The sequence below is a fragment of the Rhamphochromis longiceps genome, linkage group LG5, assembly GCF_057381845.1.
Source record: "Rhamphochromis longiceps isolate RC_006_pf linkage group LG5, R_longiceps_female_GT1.1, whole genome shotgun sequence".
Lineage (NCBI taxonomy): Eukaryota > Metazoa > Chordata > Actinopteri > Cichliformes > Cichlidae > Rhamphochromis > Rhamphochromis longiceps.
Window position 1 is genome coordinate 10,762,343 of NC_140561.1, and position 14,844 is coordinate 10,777,186.

At 41.2% G+C, this 14,844-nt stretch overlaps 2 protein-coding genes across 2 annotated transcripts; both read right to left on the minus strand.

Annotated features, from left to right (window-relative positions):
• Positions 1-3,636: 3,636 nt before the first annotated feature.
• LOC146669227 (uncharacterized) lies at positions 3,637-5,486 on the minus strand. The gene has a single exon (XM_085405724.1). It carries the CDS (start codon positions 5,029-5,031, stop codon positions 3,637-3,639), a length of 1,395 nt encoding a protein of 464 aa, XP_085261850.1. The 5' UTR covers positions 5,032-5,486.
• A 3,739-nt stretch (positions 5,487-9,225) lies between these two features.
• On the minus strand, positions 9,226-10,941 carry LOC146669228 (uncharacterized). Its single transcript, XM_085405725.1, has one exon. The coding sequence runs from the start codon at positions 10,620-10,622 to the stop codon at positions 9,228-9,230; it is 1,395 nt and encodes a 464-aa protein (XP_085261851.1). The 5' UTR covers positions 10,623-10,941; the 3' UTR covers positions 9,226-9,227.
• Between the last annotated feature and the right edge of the window lie 3,903 nt (positions 10,942-14,844).

Genomic DNA, 14,844 nt, shown 5'->3' on the forward strand with positions numbered 1-14,844 from the left:
CTTTTCTAAGGTCCATGGGTTTATCCAACGAGCAGCTAAGTCACCGTTATAGCTGTAATTTTGTGTGCAACGTCTTAATGCAAAAAAAAAACAAAACAAAAACACAATGCGTTTTTAAGCTCTCTCTGCGTTCACTGCCTCTGCAAGTGTCAAACTTCCTCGCTTTAGCTGATGCTAACCAACATTAGCGCTTACGGTTCGTATATAAACACAACTGTCAGCCCTTCACTTTTGGTGCCGACAACATTTTGAGCATTTTCTACAGTTTGTGAAATGGTCGCCATTGGCATTACATGCCAGTAGTGTTCGCTAATTGACTTTACCGGGGATTATATTTATTACAACGTTACTGCGTGGAAGTGATCATAGTGTATGCTTATGAACGTGAGTGGTAGGTGTTATTAGTGCGACTTTACCCTTAATTAGTTTTCCCACCGGAAGTAGAGTTGTTTATGCGACGTGATGGCTAGAGCAGTCCCAAACAATCGATTGCGTTTCTTAACAGACCAATTCTCTCCAAACTTTTAGGGTAAGCTAGACTCGAGATATGGTTGCAATAATACGAACAAGAGCGCAACAGCATATTGACAATGGCGAGAACTTTAATATTTACATTGTGTTAGTGCACCCATCGCTCCGCATCCTTAACGCTACATTGATGTCGAGAGTCTCTGACACAGCTGTGCTCTGCAGCACAGACACCCTGCTTATCTGTGATTCGGCCAGACTGGTGTTGAACTCCAAAGACATGCGCGGGGTTAGGTTAGTTGGCTGTTGGTGTGAGTGGTTGTCTGAGTCTCTCTAATAACCCTCCAACAGACTGGCGACCTGTCCAGGGTGTACTTTTGCCCTATGACAGCTGAAATACAACCTGAATAAAATAAGTAGGAGAAAATGAATGATGTTTATGAACTGTAGTTAATGTAGTCAGACAATAAGTTACCGAGCAACAGGCCACAAGTCTTGGTGCAGAATCATACTAAGATTTAAAAAATAAAATGTTGGCACTGGTGTTTGAAACAGTATACTGTCAGTAAGACTGGAGCAACTGCACACATCTGGAAACTAATAACTAGAGTAGTTAGTAACATTTTGTTACTGCATCCATTTAGCCAGGTATAATTAGCATGTCTACATACATGTCATTTCTAATGTGGTCCTATGTGGTATGTTGTAGGACAGTGAAGTGTCTGACACTGACCATGTACCAGTGCCTGAGAACACTGGTATGGAGGGGGAGAACGCACCTCTTTACTGTATTTGTCGGAAACCAGACATCAACTGCTTCATGATGTAAGTATATATCAGTTTTATATTTGCAGTATGCGCAGTAGGGGTGGGCGCTAGCTTCAGCAATGTTATCAGAGATTTTTTTTTTAAATGAAGAGCTTCTATTTCGAGAAAACTACCAATAAGGATATATGCACAGATATAGAAAACAATACTGTAACATTTTATTGATGCTTGCAGTTTGGAGGCAGCAGTATTTGCAAGTGTAACTAAATTCCAGGCATTTTCCATCCTTCTTTTCCTATCAGCTTTTTTCTAGTTGTCAGTGTGAACCAAGGTGTCAGCAGCAGCATTATAGTGCAAAAGTAGTGACCCAGCATAGATCAAATGTAAGCACAAAAGTAGCCAAGGTAGTGTTTTTCCTGGAAATTTTAAGTGAAAGGATAAAGTAACTGCTTACCACTTTAGTTTAACAATGATTAATGAAATGTAACCGTGTAACTCATCAGCAGTCTGCACAGTATGGTCACATATTAAAACTGAAGAATATGTTGTACTTGTTGTAGTGTTTCATCATGGGTCCAGTTTTTACCCAGGTGCTTAAAGCCCTTCTTTACCCTCATGTAACACCAACAGTAATTTCCAACCACTATTTCCTGTTCCTGTCAGTCAAACAAACAGACGACAAACATCTTCTATAAACAGGAATAATGTCATTTTATCGGATTAGAAAACATCTAATCTAGCGTTGATATTACACTGCTGTTTAGTGTCTGGCTGATCTCAGTGTCACCAAAATATCTGCCCTACATGTCAAACAATGAGAGAACTTGAAACAGTAACATCACCTAGCAGCTTATTTTAATTAGTGCTAACGTTTTGTTTGCTGGCTAACATTGCTATTATTATAGTCACAGTTAATTGACTTTGAATAGCTTTATTTCAAAAGTAATTTTACAATTTCACAGCCATTTAGCTGTGTTAACTGTACATGCTGTAGGTCATAAGGCGTGCATGGATCATTTTTATAATCAGCCTCTTATCTTTTGTCCACCACAGGCTTTGCCATGATAAATTGGTCAGTTGACAACCAGGAGCCGTACACCTTAACCTCAGAGGCCAGGACATCCAGGGGCAGTGTGAACACGCACTTGCTTAAATGGGACGCAAGACGGACTATAGAGGGCCACCCGCTTGCCAGACAACCAAGTGCTGTCCCTGTCCACGGCCAGTGTGAGAAGGACTCTCACTAAAGTCAACCCACACAAAGCTGCTGGACCAGACAATATACCTGGACGCGTGCTCGGAGCCCGTGCTGACCAGCTGACTGATGTCCTAGCGGGCATCTTTAACATCTCCCTGAGTCAAGCTGTTGTGCCACAGTGCTTTAAAACCACCACCATCATACCTGTCCCCAGACCTTCCCAAAGCCTAATTCCACAATGATTGCCTGAGCCTATTCTTGTTAAATGATGAAAAACTCAAAGGCACGTTTGGGCAGTGGATCTGTGTGAAATCAGCAGCTTGCAAAACGAAATCAAAATGTGTGCAATTGATTCTAAAAATAGAAATCACAATAAAGTTCAACATTTACTAAAACCGCCATTCAGTCATCTGAGAGTCTTTACTCATGAAATTATAACGGTTAGATGAATGTATATGCAGTGATTTACTGATCAATGATAAAAGGGGAGATTTATGCAATAACGAAGACTGTCATGAAAAGTATTTGGCATCTGATCTCCTGTAACCTGCGGAGCTAAGCTGTTTTACCAGCTCTGCTCTCTGATTTTTCTTTTATGAAAAAACACAAGTTGTCAAAGTTATTTGTTTGCAAATGTATTTCAGAAATATCAACATACTTTTTTTTAATCAGCAGAAACTTTATGTCAGTAGTGCAAAAACCTGCACTGATCTGACCTCATTTCTTCCTCATCCTGATTCCTGACCTGGGAAGGGAGAGAAATATTTGTTTTTGTTTGTCTTCTTGTTTTATTTAATTCCTTGTGGGATTTGGATCCAACACGTAAAGTATGCATATTATGCACACACACAAACACACATGCAGCTATTACCCATTTCTTGTATTCTTGAATAAAGACATTGATTTGACACATTTAATTAGTGACCAATTGTTTTTATTGTTCAATTATTAAGAAAAAAGAAAAGGTGGGGGTGGGTGGGATGGAAAGTAAAGGGAGAGAGGAGAGAAAACCCCAACAATCCCCTCTGAGCAAGCACTAGGCGACAGTGGATAGGAAAAACTCCCTTTAAAGGAAGAAACCTATGACAGAACCAGGCTCTAGAGGGGGCAGTCAACTGTCGGGACTGGTTGGGGGGTGACTGTGAAAAAACGGGAGGGAGATGGGAGAGGTGTTAGTAGTTAAGGGGGGGGGGGGGGGGGGATTAAGCTGGAACAGAGGTGGGAGAGGAAGAGGTGACATTGGCAGTACTGAAAGAAGGAGTGTTCCTCCTCCAGAAGAAGCAGAAGCGTTTTTTCTTTTTCTTCAGCTGCTCTTCCACGAGCACCTTTTTCTCGAGGATGAGGATTTTCAGCTCCTCGATTGTTTCGGTGTTTTGCTTCTGCAGCTTGTTGCATTTTTTCTCCACTTCTTCTATTTCAGCTTGTTTTTCTTCCAACCTTTCTTTCAGCACTTTAGATGTTGCCTCCTGTTTCTCAAACTCCTGGAGAAGAAGTTTTTCTTCTCTCTGCTTATTGACCAGCTGTTCTCTCTCTTGAAGCAGGTCTTGATATTTGTGCAGTGTCTCTTCGAACTTTACCTGCAGCATCCTGTTGTTTCCCTCCATGAGCTGGAGTTGGCACTCCATGTCTCCCTGCTTTCTGTCCAGCTGCTCTTTCTCTTGAAGGATTTCTTTATTTTGTCGCAGAGCTTCATCAAGCTTTCCTTGCAAGCTTTCATTTTGTTGCTTGATGCTCTGCAGATTGGAATCCATTTCTTTTTGTTTGATTTCTTGTTCCCTTTTCTCTTGGAGAAGCTTCTCATTTGCTTGCTCTGTGCGATCAAGCCTTTTTTTGTCAACATTGTACATTAGCTCCATGTCTCGGAGATTGGAGTGCAGCCCTCTCTTCTTCGTGCTGTCTTTCATCTTCTCCTGGAGGAGTTTTCTATTTTGCCGCAGAGCTTGATCAAGCTTTCCTTGCAAGCTTTCGTTGTGTTGCTTGATGCTCTGAAGCTTGGAATGCATTTCTTTTTCTTTTAACTCCTGTTGCCTTTTCTCTTGGAGGAGCTTCTCATTTGCTTGCGCTGTGCGATCAAGCCTTTTTTTGTCTACACTGTACATTAGCTCCATTTCTTGGAGATTGCTGTGCAGCCCTCTCTTCTTCATGCCGTCTTGTTTCTTCTCTTGGACAAGTTTTTTATTTTGTTGCAGGGCTTCATCAAGTTTTCCTTGGAGCTCCTGGTTCTTTTTGTCCATGTCATGGAGATCCTGTTGTTTCCCCTCAATAATAGCTTCCTTTTCTTGAAGCTGGAATGACAACTTTTTTAGTTGAGCGCTCTTTTGCTCATTTTCCTCCATCAAGAACTTAATCTTCTCTGCGTTTCTGAGCGCTTCATCCTCCAGTTCTTCCAAACGCTTTTCCTCTAGTTCCACTTGGTCACACCAGGGAAGAGAGGAAAGGGAAGAGTCTAGTGGCTCATCCCAAGGAAGAGCGTATGGGTCAACTTCTTGTCCCTTTGGATTTTTTTGAGACATGTTGGGTCTGGATACAGTTACAATTGCAAAGGATCCAAATATTTCAAAAGGCTTTTCTGGCGAACGGTTCAATGCTGCACACATCAAGGCTGCGAGAAACGGACTAAAAGTCGTTGCTCTTCACCCCTATTTATAGGTTTTTGGATCAAAGGAAAGAATGGTGGTAAGATTCTACGTGTGTGACGTCATAATTCTGTAAGGCAATGAGGTTGTCACGTGATATTTTTGGAGGAGGGCATTTTTCAACTTGGACAAATTATCAGTAAAGTTTCAATCTCTGTTATTTTCCCCAAAAAACGTGTTGTCGCAATCATGTTTTCTACTGTAATTGGTGCCAACAGATGGCGCAGTTTAAAGTTGGCTGTTACTCTGCCCAGGCTGCTACCATAGAAGAAGAATGTAGACCAATAGTACTTTAACGATGTCCGCTGATCGTTTCCGTGTAAATCTTAGCATTGCTTTAGCCGTCAAGCTAAAGGTTTAGCTTCATACTGCCATATTTTCAGAGTAACAAAATATTTAAACGGTCTCAGATCATGGTGAGTATTTGAAAAAATGTTTATTTAATGTGAAGCCTGTGATGTGGAAAGGTTAGCAAGCGTAATTTTGCCTATTGTGTTATACACGGGTGCTTACATCCGAGTAGTGTTGATCTTTTCTAAGGTCCATGGGTTTATCCAACGAGCAGCTAAGTCACCGTTATAGCTGTAATTTTGTGTGCAACGTCTTAATGCAAAAAACAAAAACACAATGCGTTTTTAAGCTCTCTCTGCGTTCACTGCCTCTGCAAGTGTCAAACTTCCTCGCTTTAGCTGATGCTAACCAACATTAGCGCTTACGGTTCGTATATAAACACAACTGTCAGCCCTTCACTTTTGGTGCCGACAACATTTTGAGCATTTTCTACAGTTTGTGAAATGGTCGCCATTGGCATTACATGCCAGTAGTGTTCGCTAATTGACTTTACCGGGGATTATATTTATTACAACGTTACTGCGTGGAAGTGATCATAGTGTATGCTTATGAACGTGAGTGGTAGGTGTTATTAGTGCGACTTTACCCTTAATTAGTTTTCCCACCGGAAGTAGAGTTGTTTATGCGACGTGATGGCTAGAGCAGTCCCAAACAATCGATTGCGTTTCTTAACAGACCAATTCTCTCCAAACTTTTAGGGTAAGCTAGACTCGAGATATGGTTGCAATAATACGAACAAGAGCGCAACAGCATATTGACAATGGCGAGAACTTTAATATTTACATTGTGTTAGTGCACCCATCGCTCCGCATCCTTAACGCTACATTGATGTCGAGAGTCTCTGACACAGCTGTGCTCTGCAGCACAGACACCCTGCTTATCTGTGATTCGGCCAGACTGGTGTTGAACTCCAAAGACATGCGCGGGGTTAGGTTAGTTGGCTGTTGGTGTGAGTGGTTGTCTGAGTCTCTCTAATAACCCTCCAACAGACTGGCGACCTGTCCAGGGTGTACTTTTGCCCTATGACAGCTGAAATACAACCTGAATAAAATAAGTAGGAGAAAATGAATGATGTTTATGAACTGTAGTTAATGTAGTCAGACAATAAGTTACCGAGCAACAGGCCACAAGTCTTGGTGCAGAATCATACTAAGATTTAAAAAATAAAATGTTGGCACTGGTGTTTGAAACAGTATACTGTCAGTAAGACTGGAGCAACTGCACACATCTGGAAACTAATAACTAGAGTAGTTAGTAACATTTTGTTACTGCATCCATTTAGCCAGGTATAATTAGCATGTCTACATACATGTCATTTCTAATGTGGTCCTATGTGGTATGTTGTAGGACAGTGAAGTGTCTGACACTGACCATGTACCAGTGCCTGAGAACACTGGTATGGAGGGGGAGAACGCACCTCTTTACTGTATTTGTCGGAAACCAGACATCAACTGCTTCATGATGTAAGTATATATCAGTTTTATATTTGCAGTATGCGCAGTAGGGGTGGGCGCTAGCTTCAGCAATGTTATCAGAGGTTTTTTTTTTTAAATGAAGAGCTTCTATTTCGAGAAAACTACCAATAAGGATATATGCACAGATATAGAAAACAATACTGTAACATTTTATTGATGCTTGCAGTTTGGAGGCAGCAGTATTTGCAAGTGTAACTAAATTCCAGGCATTTTCCATCCTTCTTTTCCTATCAGCTTTTTTCTAGTTGTCAGTGTGAACCAAGGTGTCAGCAGCAGCATTATAGTGCAAAAGTAGTGACCCAGCATAGATCAAATGTAAGCACAAAAGTAGCCAAGGTAGTGTTTTTCCTGGAAATTTTAAGTGAAAGGATAAAGTAACTGCTTACCACTTTAGTTTAACAATGATTAATGAAATGTAACCGTGTAACTCATCAGCAGTCTGCACAGTATGGTCACATATTAAAACTGAAGAATATGTTGTACTTGTTGTAGTGTTTCATCATGGGTCCAGTTTTTACCCAGGTGCTTAAAGCCCTTCTTTACCCTCATGTAACACCAACAGTAATTTCCAACCACTATTTCCTGTTCCTGTCAGTCAAACAAACAGACGACAAACATCTTCTATAAACAGGAATAATGTCATTTTATCGGATTAGAAAACATCTAATCTAGCGTTGATATTACACTGCTGTTTAGTGTCTGGCTGATCTCAGTGTCACCAAAATATCTGCCCTACATGTCAAACAATGAGAGAACTTGAAACAGTAACATCACCTAGCAGCTTATTTTAATTAGTGCTAACGTTTTGTTTGCTGGCTAACATTGCTATTATTATAGTCACAGTTAATTGACTTTGAATAGCTTTATTTCAAAAGTAATTTTACAATTTCACAGCCATTTAGCTGTGTTAACTGTACATGCTGTAGGTCATAAGGCGTGCATGGATCATTTTTATAATCAGCCTCTTATCTTTTGTCCACCACAGGCTTTGCCATGATAAATTGGTCAGTTGACAACCAGGAGCCGTACACCTTAACCTCAGAGGCCAGGACATCCAGGGGCAGTGTGAACACGCACTTGCTTAAATGGGACGCAAGACGGACTATAGAGGGCCACCCGCTTGCCAGACAACCAAGTGCTGTCCCTGTCCACGGCCAGTGTGAGAAGGACTCTCACTAAAGTCAACCCACACAAAGCTGCTGGACCAGACAATATACCTGGACGCGTGCTCGGAGCCCGTGCTGACCAGCTGACTGATGTCCTAGCGGGCATCTTTAACATCTCCCTGAGTCAAGCTGTTGTGCCACAGTGCTTTAAAACCACCACCATCATACCTGTCCCCAGACCTTCCCAAAGCCTAATTCCACAATGATTGCCTGAGCCTATTCTTGTTAAATGATGAAAAACTCAAAGGCACGTTTGGGCAGTGGATCTGTGTGAAATCAGCAGCTTGCAAAACGAAATCAAAATGTGTGCAATTGATTCTAAAAATAGAAATCACAATAAAGTTCAACATTTACTAAAACCGCCATTCAGTCATCTGAGAGTCTTTACTCATGAAATTATAACGGTTAGATGAATGTATATGCAGTGATTTACTGATCAATGATAAAAGGGGAGATTTATGCAATAACGAAGACTGTCATGAAAAGTATTTGGCATCTGATCTCCTGTAACCTGCGGAGCTAAGCTGTTTTACCAGCTCTGCTCTCTGATTTTTCTTTTTTCTTTTATGAAAAAACACAAGTTGTCAAAGTTATTTGTTTGCAAATGTATTTCAGAAATATCAACATACTTTTTTTTAATCAGCAGAAACTTTATGTCAGTAGTGCAAAAACCTGCACTGATCTGACCTCATTTCTTCCTCATCCTGATTCCTGACCTGGGAAGGGAGAGAAATATTTGTTTTTGTTTGTCTTCTTGTTTTATTTAATTCCTTGTGGGATTTGGATCCAACACGTAAAGTATGCATATTATGCACACACACAAACACACATGCAGCTATTACCCATTTCTTGTATTCTTGAATAAAGACATTGATTTGACACATTTAATTAGTGACCAATTGTTTTTATTGTTCAATTATTAAGAAAAAAGAAAAGGTGGGGGTGGGTGGGATGGAAAGTAAAGGGAGAGAGGAGAGAAAACCCCAACAATCCCCTCTGAGCAAGCACTAGGCGACAGTGGATAGGAAAAACTCCCTTTAAAGGAAGAAACCTATGACAGAACCAGGCTCTAGAGGGGGCAGTCAACTGTCGGGACTGGTTGGGGGGTGACTGTGAAAAAACGGGAGGGAGATGGGAGAGGTGTTAGTAGTTAAGGGGGGGGGGATTAAGCTGGAACAGAGGTGGGAGAGGAAGAGGTGACATTGGCAGTACTGAAAGAAGGAGTGTTCCTCCTCCAGAAGAAGCAGAAGCGTTTTTTCTTTTTCTTCAGCTGCTCTTCCACGAGCACCTTTTTCTCGAGGATGAGGATTTTCAGCTCCTCGATTGTTTCGGTGTTTTGCTTCTGCAGCTTGTTGCATTTTTTCTCCACTTCTTCTATTTCAGCTTGTTTTTCTTCCAACCTTTCTTTCAGCACTTTAGATGTTGCCTCCTGTTTCTCAAACTCCTGGAGAAGAAGTTTTTCTTCTCTCTGCTTACTGACCAGCTGTTCTCTCTCTTGAAGCAGGTCTTGATATTTGTGCAGTGTCTCTTCGAACTTTACCTGCAGCATCCTGTTGTTTCCCTCCATGAGCTGGAGTTGGCACTCCATGTCTCCCTGCTTTCTGTCCAGCTGCTCTTTCTCTTGAAGGATTTCTTTATTTTGTCGCAGAGCTTCATCAAGCTTTCCTTGCAAGCTTTCATTTTGTTGCTTGATGCTCTGCAGATTGGAATCCATTTCTTTTTGTTTGATTTCTTGTTCCCTTTTCTCTTGGAGAAGCTTCTCATTTGCTTGCTCTGTGCGATCAAGCCTTTTTTTGTCAACATTGTACATTAGCTCCATGTCTCGGAGATTGGAGTGCAGCCCTCTCTTCTTCGTGCTGTCTTTCATCTTCTCCTGGAGGAGTTTTCTATTTTGCCGCAGAGCTTGATCAAGCTTTCCTTGCAAGCTTTCGTTGTGTTGCTTGATGCTCTGAAGCTTGGAATGCATTTCTTTTTCTTTTAACTCCTGTTGCCTTTTCTCTTGGAGGAGCTTCTCATTTGCTTGCGCTGTGCGATCAAGCCTTTTTTTGTCTACACTGTACATTAGCTCCATTTCTTGGAGATTGCTGTGCAGCCCTCTCTTCTTCATGCCGTCTTGTTTCTTCTCTTGGACAAGTTTTTTATTTTGTTGCAGGGCTTCATCAAGTTTTCCTTGGAGCTCCTGGTTCTTTTTGTCCATGTCATGGAGATCCTGTTGTTTCCCCTCAATAATAGCTTCCTTTTCTTGAAGCTGGAATGACAACTTTTTTAGTTGAGCGCTCTTTTGCTCATTTTCCTCCATCAAGAACTTAATCTTCTCTGCGTTTCTGAGCGCTTCATCCTCCAGTTCTTCCAAACGCTTTTCCTCTAGTTCCACTTGGTCACACCAGGGAAGAGAGGAAAGGGAAGAGTCTAGTGGCTCATCCCAAGGAAGAGCGTATGGGTCAACTTCTTGTCCCTTTGGATTTTTTTGAGACATGTTGGGTCTGGATACAGTTACAATTGCAAAGGATCCAAATATTTCAAAAGGCTTTTCTGGCGAACGGTTCAATGCTGCACACATCAAGGCTGCGAGAAACGGACTAAAAGTCGTTGCTCTTCACCCCTATTTATAGGTTTTTGGATCAAAGGAAAGAATGGTGGTAAGATTCTACGTGTGTGACGTCATAATTCTGTAAGGCAATGAGGTTGTCACGTGATATTTTTGGAGGAGGGCATTTTTCAACTTGGACAAATTATCAGTAAAGTTTCAATCTCTGTTATTTTCCCCAAAAAACGTGTTGTCGCAATCATGTTTTCTACTGTAATTGGTGCCAACAGATGGCGCAGTTTAAAGTTGGCTGTTACTCTGCCCAGGCTGCTACCATAGAAGAAGAATGTAGACCAATCCGGTTGTTCAGTGATGACGCGACGAATCCTACTTCCGGGTCTAAAGTAGTCTGCGTTTAATATGGCTTTTGTGTTGTTAACATGTTTAGTGTTATGTATTTTCTTCTATTTGATCTCAAAAAGCTCCTAAAACAGTCAGTGATCACTGTTGACCTCCCTCGGCTTTTATTACCGCTAATCATTTATTTAAGCTCAGTTTTTAAAACCTTACGATGTAACTACAGCCCAGCCCATGCAGCAGTATATGAATGACTAACCTCGTATTGTGGATGGGTTATCTCAGTTGTTCTCCTGGCTGAAGTTTGGTCCTTTTACAGCATCCTGCCATGCGATTACATTTGTTCCTGACCACCGAGAACACTCACATTAACTTTTATCGAGTGGAAAAAAGTTAGCTTGTTTATATTATGCTAACATAGCTGTGTCGCTAGCGGTCACGTAGCACATCATTATATACCAGCTAGCCCAACTTCAGTAACCCTACAAACGTCACTGCTGTTTAGTTTTCTGTCTTCATTTATGCTGGAAGTGATAGCAGAGCTGTACGTTTTAATTTGTTTCCAAAACCCCACAGTCAGGACATGCTATATTGTATTTAGATAGAAGCTAGCGAGCTAACTCCCTGCTAACTTCTAACTCCGTTAAATGTCATAAATTCCGTTTTCATGGATGCCTGGATGTTAAACTCAATTGTTACACCTGGTAGAGCAGAACGCTGATCATTTTATTAAAGATGAAAGACTTTAGACAGTTTTTCAACTCTCAGTAATCCCATAGTGATCGTTTGATATATGGACCTGCAGCGGAGTTTAGACCCAGACACGGCTAGTGACGTCAGACTGAACAACCGGATAGTACTTTAACGATGTCCGCTGATCGTTTCCGTGTAAATCTTAGCATTGCTTTAGCCGTCAAGCTAAAGGTTTAGCTTCATACTGCCATATTTTCAGAGTAACAAAATATTTAAACGGTCTCAGATCATGGTGAGTATTTGAAAAAATGTTTATTTAATGTGAAGCCTGTGATGTGGAAAGGTTAGCAAGCGTAATTTTGCCTATTGTGTTATACACGGGTGCTTACATCCGAGTAGTGTTGATCTTTTCTAAGGTCCATGGGTTTATCCAACGAGCAGCTAAGTCACCGTTATAGCTGTAATTTTGTGTGCAACGTCTTAATGCAAAAAACAAAAACAAAAACACAATGCGTTTTTAAGCTCTCTCTGCGTTCACTGCCTCTGCAAGTGTCAAACTTCCTCGCTTTAGCTGATGCTAACCAACATTAGCGCTTACGGTTCGTATATAAACACAACTGTCAGCCCTTCACTTTTGGTGCCGACAACATTTTGAGCATTTTCTACAGTTTGTGAAATGGTCGCCATTGGCATTACATGCCAGTAGTGTTCGCTAATTGACTTTACCGGGGATTATATTTATTACAACGTTACTGCGTGGAAGTGATCATAGTGTATGCTTATGAACGTGAGTGGTAGGTGTTATTAGTGCGACTTTACCCTTAATTAGTTTTCCCACCGGAAGTAGAGTTGTTTATGCGACGTGATGGCTAGAGCAGTCCCAAACAATCGATTGCGTTTCTTAACAGACCAATTCTCTCCAAACTTTTAGGGTAAGCTAGACTCGAGATATGGTTGCAATAATACGAACAAGAGCGCAACAGCATATTGACAATGGCGAGAACTTTAATATTTACATTGTGTTAGTGCACCCATCGCTCCGCATCCTTAACGCTACATTGATGTCGAGAGTCTCTGACACAGCTGTGCTCTGCAGCACAGACACCCTGCTTATCTGTGATTCGGCCAGACTGGTGTTGAACTCCAAAGACATGCGCGGGGTTAGGTTAGTTGGCTGTTGGTGTGAGTGGTTGTCTGAGTCTCTCTAATAACCCTCCAACAGACTGGCGACCTGTCCAGGGTGTACTTTTGCCCTATGACAGCTGAAATACAACCTGAATAAAATAAGTAGGAGAAAATGAATGATGTTTATGAACTGTAGTTAATGTAGTCAGACAATAAGTTACCGAGCAACAGGCCACAAGTCTTGGTGCAGAATCATACTAAGATTTAAAAAATAAAATGTTGGCACTGGTGTTTGAAACAGTATACTGTCAGTAAGACTGGAGCAACTGCACACATCTGGAAACTAATAACTAGAGTAGTTAGTAACATTTTGTTACTGCATCCATTTAGCCAGGTATAATTAGCATGTCTACATACATGTCATTTCTAATGTGGTCCTATGTGGTATGTTGTAGGACAGTGAAGTGTCTGACACTGACCATGTACCAGTGCCTGAGAACACTGGTATGGAGGGGGAGAACGCACCTCTTTACTGTATTTGTCGGAAACCAGACATCAACTGCTTCATGATGTAAGTATATATCAGTTTTATATTTGCAGTATGCGCAGTAGGGGTGGGCGCTAGCTTCAGCAATGTTATCAGAGGTTTTTTTTTTTAAATGAAGAGCTTCTATTTCGAGAAAACTACCAATAAGGATATATGCACAGATATAGAAAACAATACTGTAACATTTTATTGATGCTTGCAGTTTGGAGGCAGCAGTATTTGCAAGTGTAACTAAATTCCAGGCATTTTCCATCCTTCTTTTCCTATCAGCTTTTTTCTAGTTGTCAGTGTGAACCAAGGTGTCAGCAGCAGCATTATAGTGCAAAAGTAGTGACCCAGCATAGATCAAATGTAAGCACAAAAGTAGCCAAGGTAGTGTTTTTCCTGGAAATTTTAAGTGAAAGGATAAAGTAACTGCTTACCACTTTAGTTTAACAATGATTAATGAAATGTAACCGTGTAACTCATCAGCAGTCTGCACAGTATGGTCACATATTAAAACTGAAGAATATGTTGTACTTGTTGTAGTGTTTCATCATGGGTCCAGTTTTTACCCAGGTGCTTAAAGCCCTTCTTTACCCTCATGTAACACCAACAGTAATTTCCAACCACTATTTCCTGTTCCTGTCAGTCAAACAAACAGACGACAAACATCTTCTATAAACAGGAATAATGTCATTTTATCGGATTAGAAAACATCTAATCTAGCGTTGATATTACACTGCTGTTTAGTGTCTGGCTGATCTCAGTGTCACCAAAATATCTGCCCTACATGTCAAACAATGAGAGAACTTGAAACAGTAACATCACCTAGCAGCTTATTTTAATTAGTGCTAACGTTTTGTTTGCTGGCTAACATTGCTATTATTATAGTCACAGTTAATTGACTTTGAATAGCTTTATTTCAAAAGTAATTTTACAATTTCACAGCCATTTAGCTGTGTTAACTGTACATGCTGTAGGTCATAAGGCGTGCATGGATCATTTTTATAATCAGCCTCTTATCTTTTGTCCACCACAGGCTTTGCCATGATAAATTGGTCAGTTGACAACCAGGAGCCGTACACCTTAACCTCAGAGGCCAGGACATCCAGGGGCAGTGTGAACACGCACTTGCTTAAATGGGACGCAAGACGGACTATAGAGGGCCACCCGCTTGCCAGACAACCAAGTGCTGTCCCTGTCCACGGCCAGTGTGAGAAGGACTCTCACTAAAGTCAACCCACACAAAGCTGCTGGACCAGACAATATACCTGGACGCGTGCTCGGAGCCCGTGCTGACCAGCTGACTGATGTCCTAGCGGGCATCTTTAACATCTCCCTGAGTCAAGCTGTTGTGCCACAGTGCTTTAAAACCACCACCATCATACCTGTCCCCAGACCTTCCCAAAGCCTAATTCCACAATGATTGCCTGAGCCTATTCTTGTTAAATGATGAAAAACTCAAAGGCACGTTTGGGCAGTGGATCTGTGTGAAATCAGCAGCTTGCAAAACGAAATCAAAATGTGTGCAATTGATTCTAAAAATAGAAA

Bases quoted from the DNA above. Each gene is read 5' to 3' on its own strand.
- LOC146669227 (XM_085405724.1), bottom strand. From the start codon at position 5,031: ATGTGTGCAGCATTGAACCGTTCGCCAGAAAAGCCTTTTGAAATATTT.
- LOC146669228 (XM_085405725.1), bottom strand. From the start codon at position 10,622: ATGTGTGCAGCATTGAACCGTTCGCCAGAAAAGCCTTTTGAAATATTT.